Below are 11,052 nucleotides of genomic sequence, written 5' to 3' on the forward strand. Positions count from 1 at the left end.
CCGGGCCGTGTCGCTACGGCTTTCTGACCCCCTGGCCCACTGTGGCTAGAACCATGAAACCTTTCAGACACATCGCGCTCGGGTTCTAGGTCAGCGATTCGTTCCTGGCCAGAAAACAAGCCCCGGGAAGCGGGTCTCTGCGCAGCGGCTCTGCCTGATTTCCACGAAGGCCGTTTTTCGCTCCGAGTCAGTGTTTGAAACCGAGCCCGGCTGACTGGCGGGAGCAAGCGGAAAGGTGTGATAAAAGTACTGCGCAAATAAACTCAGCCTGGCCAAGCAAACAGCTCAGGGGCACTTCTCCCTCCTCCCCCCTTCTGCAAGGGACCTTCCCCTTTTCCATTGGTTCTAGGGAAAGTTTGACATCAAAGCCCCCTTCCCTATATAAAGGCAGAGCTGGGAGGCTGCAGAAGGGTTAAAAAAATCACACACAGTCCCCCCTCCCCACACACCCACCCCCCTTTTCCACGCCAGCGGAGCTGGGTGCCGAGGACAAACGTCCCAGCAGAGAATTTGCTAAGAAGGAGTCCCAGGGCCTGGCTTCCCCGGCCTGGAGGAGGATCTGAGCTGCGGGGAGTCGCCCAGGCTCGAGGGAGCGCAGGCAGGAAGTTGCCCCGTCCGGGCCAGGGGGTGTTGGAGTAAGGGATGGCTCAGGCTGCCTAGGGGTCGAGCTCTCCAGCCGGGCTCTTTCTCCGGGATCGCTCCGCGCCTCGGGCAGACCATGAACCTGGTCGGGAGTTACCAGCACCATCTGCTCCACGAGCCCTTCCTCTTCAGCCCGGCCTCCCGGTGCCACCCGGAGCGCTCCTACTTCCAGAGCTGGGTGCTCAACCCGGCCGAGGTGTCCCCCGACCTCTCCGGGCAGCCCTCCCCCTACACCGGCGCCGAGTTCGGGGCGCCGGGGCCCGGCCACGGGCCCGGCCGGCTGGAGGCGCTGAGCGGCCGGCTGGGCCGGCGGAAAGGCGTGGGCCCCAAGAAGGAGCGCCGGAGAACCGAGAGCATCAACAGCGCCTTCGCGGAGCTGCGGGAGTGCATCCCCAACGTGCCCGCCGACACCAAGCTCTCCAAGATCAAGACCCTGCGCCTGGCCACCAGCTACATCGCCTACCTGATGGAGGTGCTGGCCAAGGACAGCCAGGCCGGGGACACCGAGGGCTTCAAGGCCGAGCTCAAGAAACCGGACAGCCGGGAGAGCAAGCGGAAAAGGGAGCCGGTAAGGCCGAGGTGGGAGCCGGGGCTGGCGAGGGGCAGCTGGGCTAAGGCGAGCAGAGGAGGAGCCCTGCAAGCCCTTGCTCTAGGCTCCCCAGGGCGGTAACCAGGGCACCCTGAGGATTCAGGGGGCCTGGGGCAAAGCAATTTCGGGCTGTCCATAAAAAAAGAGCTGCAATACTATATTCTGGTGGGGGCTCCTGCAGGGCCTCCCCCCGCCATGGAAGGCTTGTGCGCCTCAGCTGCTCTCCTGCAGGGAGAGTTATTCGCATGGGACCTTAGCTACCCTGCATGGGGGCTGGTTCCACTCCTGTGCACCTCAGGTTGGTTAGAGGGCAGGGAGCTTTCCGCTGGCTGGGCCTGGCCCTACCCCAGCCTGGAGAGCCCCGCGCTTTGCAGCTGCCAGGCAGAGGCAGCTCATGCGAAGGTCCAGGGAGGGGGTAGGTGATTTTCCTGGGATCTAGGCCGGCCACACGGAGGGCAGCAGATAAATGCCCCCCAGCCTTTACCGCAGGTGATGCGCGCAACTCTGCAGCGCAGGTTGCAAGATTATTGCTCTGTTGCACGGGAGAGTAGATTGCACCGCTGCTGCTGCTAGGAGTGAGCTACGCGCATGCTGGGGGTTTATTCTGCGGACTGGAGCCCAGGTTTATCTCCACCGGAGCCCAGGGCAGGGGGCTCCGTATTGCGAGTTCCGCCTGCGGGCTAAACGGTCCCTAGTTAATCCCCCATCCAGTGGAGCCGCTTCAACGGTTCGCACCTTTCCTAAGGCTGCGGGAAGCTTTTAAACATTGCAAATGGGAGATTCCCCCTCCGCCCCCCAGCTGCCAGGCCGTGCTCCAGTTCGGGCTATTTGGAAAACTGTGGGGGGGGGGGGCTGGGTGCGATGGGCGGCCCCACTCCCTGCCGGACTTCCAGAGACAGTCAGACTCGGGCCCTTCCTTCACTGCAATGTTTTTTACGAGTCTTTTTTTTTTCTGGACCCTGCAAACAAAAATCCCGCCGGTGGTGGGACTCCGAACCCCACCCGGGACTCCCGAGCTTCGCCCAAGCCCATTTCCTACCTAGCGAGGGAGAGGGAGCGCGGGACACATTCTGCCCCGTTACAGCCCCACTGAGCGGGGCAGTGACAAGGGCCAGAGGGAGCTCCCTGGTCAGGTTCTGAACCCAGGCCGAGAAACGCGTCCACACAGCGAATCCCGGCCTCGGAGCCGGTACTCCCGTAACAAAACGGAGTTGGGCGAATTCCTAGAGAGAACCGCCGCGTCCTGCCACGTTTGCTTTAACCCGCAAATCAAGGGCTTGTTTGCTTACATTTCTCAGCAGGCGCGCTGCGCCCTATTCCTGATTTTGAAAGGAAAGCGCGGGCCCAGGCTTCCCCGGTGCCGATCCGCCGCTCACCCAAACCCCGAGAACGTCTCTGGCCTCCGGGTGGTGCCAATAATCGAATCCAAAGAAAATTCACTGATCGATTAAAACACAAAGGCACCTCGATCCCCGCCGCTTCGGCATGATTATTCCCAACGTGCCTAGCGGGTGGGAAAGGGCCGCATTTGGGGGGAAAGACCAAAAATAGCCTGGCTTTTAAAACGGAGCTTGTACTTTACCGTGGCTGCGGAAATAAACAAAACCCGTTTTCGGTAGCGTGATATTTCTCAAGCGCAACTCCTTGTTTTCAAGCACTAATTCCTCCCATTCGAAGGAACAGAACCGTCTTGGCACTTAAAGCTAATTAATAGTGTGTAATTTATATAATCCCGTTGTATTTACCAACAGGAGCGTGGATTTACAATAACGCCGTGTTCACTATTTAGAAAAGCAGGGAAATAAAGGCAGATTTATGGCTCTGCCCCGATATCTAACGTTTATAAACAGGAACACAATATACGATCTTATTTTCAGCACTCGACTGAAATATACAAACAGTGGTAGACGGTAGAGCGCAGCCTGTGAGATTTGTTTTTCTTATTAAAATTCTTGCTCGTAAATATTTGGGTCTCTCCCCCCGTTCATCTTTTAAATTTATATTTATTTTTGTGAAGCACTTATCCGTGTTTCCTTTTGTGTTTTTTTCCCCCTTCCTCTCTGGCTTTGTGTTTTTCTGCAGCAGCCTGAAGTCTACGCTCATCCCCTCGGCCATGGAGAGAAAAAGCTTAAAGGAAGGACTGGTTGGCCTCAGCAGGTCTGGGCTCTGGAGTTAAATCAGTGAGAAGAGAGACGCAAATCAAAGACTGAACTCATTTTTAAAACAGATTCAGAAGATTTCCCCCCGCTTCAGGCTGGGAGCGTAACCCAATCGCGCTTATCATGTGCAATGTTTAAGAAGGAAAAAGGGTTGGAGACGGGGAGAAATCCAGGAAGGGGGGAATATGAAGAACCGGGCAGGAGGAAAAGAACTCGAGAGAAACAGGGCGACTCTAGTGTAAACGAAACAGCTCTGCTTGTCCTAAATGCTCCGGAATTGGAATCGCTTCCTTACCTTAATTTTCTCCTTGCTGAAGGCATCCCCTGGGCTCTGTCTCCATTCTCCAGACACATGAAACGGACGCAATATGGATTCTCAGCAGAAACACACATAAAACCGGTAGGCAGGATTCTGTTCTGCCAGGGCAATCCGGGGCGGATTCTGATCCTGGTGGACATGCAGAGGCCCTAATATCGGGAGGTAGCCCTGGGAGGTGAGTGAGTGCAGGATCGGGACCTATTGCAGAGAGAGCCGCTTCCATCGAATGAGCCCTGAACTCATTTTTTTGTAACCTTTCAGTTCATTTATTTTGTACCCAGTGTTTGGTTGGCTCCTGCCCTTCCGCCCAACAGTCTGAGGGAAACACCTTGTTCTTATTTTTGTAAATACAACCCCCACGTTGTTGACATGTGTTGATGTATTTAAACTACCTAACGCGTTTGGGAAGTTTCCTGTGCCGGGTTTTCTACCTCAAATTCGTATGACCACTTGCCGAGAAAACAGGTTCGCCAAGCCAACTATTTATGTGGATTAAAAAAAAATAAATAAAAGTTTTATGAAAACGGATTTCCCCTTTTTGGCCAGAGCTCGGTGCCTCCAGGGCTGGCCCATCAGCCCGCAGTCAGATGCTTTGCTGCGGTGAAATTGACAAGGACAGAGGAGTTCTCCGAACCGCTAAAACAGGATGTTTCTTTAAAAAACGGATTTATATAAAATACTAAAAGCAGCAGGAAAATTAGCATCGATCAATTGACCCCTTTCGGGCTGTAGTATAGGAGTGTGTGTGTAACAGAACAGATCGGGGTTAGGTACAGATGTAGAGAAAGCTCCATGTGGATGCTGCTGATTATGTTAGAGCGCTGGATAATACTGTGGGCTCTAGATAGAATTAAATCTACATATCTATATTATTACATGCATAGCTAGTATAAAACATATACAAAGATGTTACTAGCGGGGCACTGGAACAATTTATATACTGGGGGTGCTGAGAGCTATTGAACCAAACTCTAAACCATGGATACGATGGAAACCACTGCAAAGTGGAGGGTGCTGCTACACCCCCAGCACCCCTGGTTCCAGCCCTCCTGCCTACTGTTCTCTTTATATTGCAAGGGTGCCTGGAAGCATCACTTAGTTTGTGGCTTCGGTACTGATATCTTTCCTGTATCCAAATAGATATCAACAGAGAGGAGAGCTATAGCTGGACAGATCGAGATAGTTTTAGATAGTGGATGTCCCTCCCGCACACCTATAGTATATATTCATTTCGAAATATATAGTTACGATAGAGGTTGACAGCAGATTCATAGATTTAAGGCCAGAAGTGTCCATTATGTCCAGCTAGTCTGGCCTCCTGCATAACAGTGGTCTAAGCTTTGCACCCAAAGATATATATGTGTATTTTTATTACATTTATGTGTGTATTTTTTATTATATAGGTATCTAAATATTCATACAAAATACAGCCATTATATTACCAATATATCTAGGTCTAGAGCTAGAAGTAATATTTATTGTATAGTCACATATTATATTGATTTGAATATACACATAAACTCATATAGACAGCACACATATTGTGCAGCGTATAGCTGTGTGGATATGTACAACATCTCTCTGTGTATGTATAGTCATATGCACACACAGATAATTACTGGGGGGAACAAGGGACTTTTCAGAGTCTGAAGAGTTAATCCCCTGTGTTTTATAGGGGTGGAAACTCCATTAGTGTTAATGTGGCAAGTCAAAGGAAACCTTTTTGCTGATTTCAAATGAAACATGGACAAACCCAAATCACTGGCCCCTCCAACTTGTGCAGGGGGATAAATAACCTTCTTTCAGCCAAGCCAAGAGAAGCGAGATCAAAAAGCCGGGCACATTTTAATGAGGAAAAACACCTCTGTAATAACGACTGCTCTGGGACCACAGAGCGCCGGCAGTGTGTGACCCGAAGGGCCGGGCGGCCGTCTGCAAAGGCTGCTGGGACTCTCCACAAAGCCTCTGCTAACGACAAGCACTGAGAAACACCACGATCAGACGGCTCCTGGCGCCCACTCCACTGCCTAGACCCGGTAGCATGGGGGTGCAGTCCTGCATGTCCCTTCTCCCAGGCAACTGGCCTTTCCCCTTGAATCAGGGCCCTGTGCAGTCCACACACAACGCCCAGATTACTGTGTAATTAGAGGCTGTATCCCTCTCTCATGACACCAGCTTGACCCTACATAACCTCATTGATTCCCATGCAGTTATTCCTGATTTACACCATTGTCAGTAAGAGATTAATCGGGCCCCGACCTAGTTTGAGACTATCAAAGCATCAAAAAGCTCAAGCCGTTTGCCCAGGCTTTTTACCCTTTAGTTCTTTGCTTATTTCGTGGGCTGCCAACCCAAGGGCCTCTGCCCTTTGTGGGAGCTAGCCAGGCCCCTTCCATGCCCCCCAACAGTGCACATGGGGAATGGGGAACACGACACAGAATGATGTTGAGCTCCTCCTTGAAAGGAAAGAGCTGCCTGGATGCCTTTGTCCATCTCTCTGGAGATCCTGCATCCCTACGCAGACAGGATGCCTCGCACTCAGCCAGGGGTGATGAGAAACCCCTGGGAGCCGGTGTGAGGGCTGCTCTGATTTCGCCTCCTCGTGCATGAGGGACCCAAGTGCCACTTCTCTGCAGAATCTGTGCAACCTACTTCATCCTGCCACACTCACCCAGGCAAAACTCCTGGTGAAGCCCATGGGAGTTAGACCTGGGGAAGGACTGAAGGATTAGACCCTACAGTAATGGGGTTTCCTGAGCACGCTTGGGTCCCGATTCAGCTAAGCACAGCTGCATGTGCTTTTAGGCCCATCCCCAAACAGCACAGCACTTAAGCACATGCTTACTTCCCACTGATAGACTTTAATGGAATGGAGGTGTGTCCTTAAAGTCAGACCCAGCCTTAAGTGCTGTGCTGAACCAGGGAGGATGGTCAAACCGGGGCGTTAACCCCTCATGTCCTGCCTCGCTTGCTCAGGTGAGAAGTCTTATGGGGGACAACAACACAGCAAAGAAACCCCCACGGCAGCAACTCTCAGATACCAGGTCAGCTGGCTCAGGCTCCCGCTACAGGGCTAGAAAGAGCCATGGGCTGGAGCCAAGGTCTGAGACTGTCCCTGCCTCACTGGCTCTCAGAGCCCAGGCTCCAGCCCCAGCCTGAATGTCTGCATGGCTATTTTTACACTCCGAGACTTGCTGCCACAGGGTTTTTTTGGCTCTGCAGATGTCCCGTTAGCTCACTGGTTTCCACTCAAAGCCTGCATGGCCCCACAGTACACACAGGAGGGAGATTCCTTGTGGGATTTGGAAAAGAAGGAAGTTACTTCTCTGCTTCCATGCAGCACAGACATAACATGCTATTCTGATCCAGGAATCTCCAGTGCTGGAGACTAGCTCTTCCCTTCTATCACTTCCCTATCTGCCCAGAGGGGAAAATACAAACCCTGTCCCAGGAAATTTTCACCAGCTTAAACCCTGTTTTAGTCACCGATGCTTAGCAAGAGCGTGATGCTGGATTCCCCCCTCCCCCTCGTTTCACGTGCCCACACGTTTGGTTATTGGAGGGTCATTTCGGAGGCCTAGCTGCACACACAGGTTTGGGGCCCAATCCTGCATTCTCTGTGTACTCCAAAGTGCCATTCAAATCAATGCCAGCATGGAGGGGCCTGTGGAAGACAGGGCCGCACCCTTGTTATTGGAAGGCTGCTCACAACCAGGAACGCCAGGCCAGGCGCACTTGTGCTCTTGAGAGCTGAGCTGAGAGCAGTGCGCTTTCGATTTAAAGCTACGCAGTGCTCTGGGGCGCCCACAGGCTATGCACAATGGGTTGAGAGCGTTCTTTGGCTTAGGCCAGCTCCCATGGACATATTTCAAACGCAGTGTACAACAAACCCATGGGCTTGGACACTAAACTGCCTTATGGGGGATTATCCCCACAGCTGCAGAACAGCGCCATTTACAATTCAATAATCAGGTCCATTTCCACTTCCTCTGGGATGAAAGGGGGTAAGTGGTTCGTAGATTTTAAGGCCAGGAGGAAGCATTATGTCCATTGAATGTGACCTTCTGTGTAGCACAGACCAGAGATCCCTGCATCAAACTTAGGCCAGGTCCACACTACAGCGTTAAATCTATTTAAACAGCGTTAAATCGATTTAACGCTGTAACCGTCCACACTACAAGGCACTTAAAATCGATTTTAAGGGGTCTTAAAATCGATTTCTGTACTCCAGCTAAACGAAAGGAGTAACCCTAAAATCGATATTACTAAATCGATTTAGGGTTAGTGTGGACGGAAATCGAAGTTATTGGTCCCATTCTTTTATTGAGCTACCCAGAGTGCACCGCTCCGGAAATCTATGGTAGCCTGGGACCATGGACGCACACCACCGAAGTAATGTGCCCTAGTGTGGACGCGTAAAATCGATTTTATAAACCCTGTTTTATAAAATCAATTTTACTAATATTGATTTTAAGCTGTAGTGTGGACGTACCCTTAGCAAGCTGTGGTTGAACTAGAGCATAACAGGGAGCAGCCAGTTATCCCAGTACTGATCCTCCAGGCAGAGAGGAGGGGATCACATGGCAGAGAATAGGGTGCCAGGTGGGGGGCACAGAGAGAGGGAGGGGCCAAGGGACATGGAGGTGGCAGGGGAAATAGGAGGGTATGAGATACTGGGGGCTGGGGAAGGGCACAGAAAGAGGGGCAGGGAAGGACAGTGTCTTTTACCCATATGAAAAAGTTTAAACAAAATATTTTCAATGTAACACTTGAAATGTCCTGTTTTCCACCAGGATAAAAGCCAAATCTCACCCCCTCCTGTGTATAACATCCCCCCTCCAAACTTCACACTCTGTTCACACCCACCCATCTGAACATAACTACCCCCATCATACTTCAGCCCCAAGGAGAACTACCCTCCCATACCCCCTTTCCCCTCACCTGCTGGATGTAACTTGCAGATATAACTGCTCCTGCCTTATGCCACACCTCACCCACTTCACTCCTTCCAGTATAACTGTCCCCCAGCCCCTCCTAGAGTTTTTGGGAGGGAAACCCCACTTTGGTAGACCAAGATCATAGAATATCAGGGTTGGAAGGGACCGCAGGAGGTCATCTAGCCTACCCCCCTGCTCAAAGCAGGACTAATCTCCAGACAGATTTTTGCCCCAGACCCCTAAGTGGCCCCCTCAAGGATTGAACTCACAATCCTGAGTTTAGGAGGGCAATGCTCAAACCACTGAGCTATCCCTTCCTCCTGAACAGCAGCCTGGCTGGGTTCCCTCTTGCAGACCTTGGACGCCAGCCTGATTTAAAATGCTGGTGACTCAAGGGAAAAAACAGAGAAATTCCCAAACAAACACCTTCGTTAGAAAAGAGCTAAAAACCCCTCCCACTCCTCCAAAGAGTTTAAAGTCTGCAAATGAACAGCTACAGGCTCTAGCCAGTTTGCCTCTGCCATGTAATCCCTCATGAACAAATAGCACCCATGCTGCCCCTCCAGCTGAGCAGGAACGTGGCCAAGTTCATGTGTGGTGAAGCAAACCATCATGTGCAACCTCTCACCGAGATATCATATCCACAGGCGGTGGGCTGAATATTTACTACGGTTGTCAAGCAATTAAAAAAAATCCATGGCGATTAATCGCACTGTTAAACAATAATATCAATTTTCATGATAAGGAGATTGCACTGCAGTAGTTGTACGAGGAGAACTGGGAAATACTATTTCTTTTGTGCATCATTTTTACAGTGCAAATATTTGTAATGAAAATTATTATAAAGTTAGCAGTGGAGACTTTGTATTCTGTGTTGTCATTGAAATCGATATATTTCAAAATGTACAAAAACATTCAAAAATATTTAATACATTTCAGTTGGTATCTATTGTTTCACGGTGTGATCAAAACTGCGATTAATCACAACTCATTTTTTCAACTGCGATTAATTTTTTTGAGTTAATTGTGGGAGTTCACAGAGGGGAGGATATGACATATAGCTTCTGAACCATGCCACCAGCTGGCAAACGGCACACAGAGGTGTAAGGCAGCCTTTTTCTCTGAGGGGAGGTAGCACTAATCAACCACAAAAGTAACAACTGGTGCCTGTTGCTTTACCGAGTTTCGAGCCATAACTACCTTTGTCCACCTTTCACAGAGCGAGATCAAGGAGCTTGTTCCATGCTCAGTGTTCCCTTTGTTATGTAATCCCTATATGATTATTATTTTCATTATTTTCCCATCCCCCAGTGGAAGTCAGAGCAAGGCCAGCCTAACGCTGAGGAAACATGGGAGCCAAGGGGGAGACCTGACATGTTCTCTAGCTCATCCTGGGCTAGCTGACTCTGCCTTAGTATTACTCAGATTACTGTAGTGCCACGGGGCCTTCATTATAGACCAGAGTCACAGTGTGCTAGGTGCTGTACAAACGGCCTTGAGTTACTTTCTCTCCTGCAGAATGGATTGACTGGCCTTCAGTAGGGACTTGTCCAGCTCTCTTCAGCCACAGGGAGAGCCACCATGAAGCGCTACCTTTGAATGTGGGCAGGTGAGGACTATAGAGGGATCCTTAGGGACATCCTCACCCCCCAAAGAGCATCTTGTCCATCTAACCATGTGTATCATATGACTGCCGGCCCATTACTGTCCTATGCACAGCAAATGCCACTAGAGGTGCATATTAGGGAGACAAGTAGCAGATGCACATTTCATGCATCACCCAGTGACTCATCTCTGTATTCATGGGGCTTGGCTCTTCTCTGAATTACGTCTTCTTTTTCCTTTACATTCTTCCCCTCTCCTTCTGAAAGCTGCTTGTTGTTGTTCTAGGTATTTATGGACTTGTTTATCTGATCTCAAGGGAGCCTATTCTTATCTCAGAAGCAGCAAGGGAAGGGTTAAAGCAGACAGCCCCTAGACAGCATGGAGCCAAATAAAATACCAATCTGACATAAAAAAAAATACACCCAGGAGTGAAAAAGGTAAATGAAGGCAAAACCTGAAATTAACAGGGAATGTTTTGCATTTCTGAGAGAACTAATTCCAGGGCTCCCTCTGAGGGCTGGGCCTGGGCAGGGGACACAAGCTGACTTTTTCACTTTCCCCTGGTCTCCTTTAGACACTACAGAACCTACCTTGTCACTGGAGACAAAGAAAAACCCCAAATCAATACAGTAATGTAAGCAGCAGCCCTGGGGCTGAGGACAGGTCAGCCTGCGACCAGACCACATGGATGGGCAAGTGAGGAGATCCCATGAACACGAGCAGCAGCCGCCTGCATCAAGGGGACAAGAGCCTGTTAAAGTGAATGAGAAGGATGGACGGACACACACATGTCTTTAGCGT

General features: G+C 50.6%; 1 protein-coding gene across 1 annotated transcript; it reads left to right on the plus strand.

Annotated features, from left to right (window-relative positions):
• Positions 1–718: 718 nt before the first annotated feature.
• HAND1 (heart and neural crest derivatives expressed 1) lies at positions 719–3,415 on the plus strand. Its single transcript, XM_030573368.1, has 2 exons — positions 719–1,210; positions 3,314–3,415. Exons 1-2 carry the CDS (start codon positions 719–721, stop codon positions 3,413–3,415), a joined length of 594 nt encoding a protein of 197 aa, XP_030429228.1.
• The last annotated feature ends 7,637 nt before the right edge of the window (positions 3,416–11,052 follow it).

The sequence above is a fragment of the Gopherus evgoodei genome, chromosome 8, assembly GCF_007399415.2.
Source record: "Gopherus evgoodei ecotype Sinaloan lineage chromosome 8, rGopEvg1_v1.p, whole genome shotgun sequence".
NCBI lineage: Eukaryota > Metazoa > Chordata > Testudines > Testudinidae > Gopherus > Gopherus evgoodei.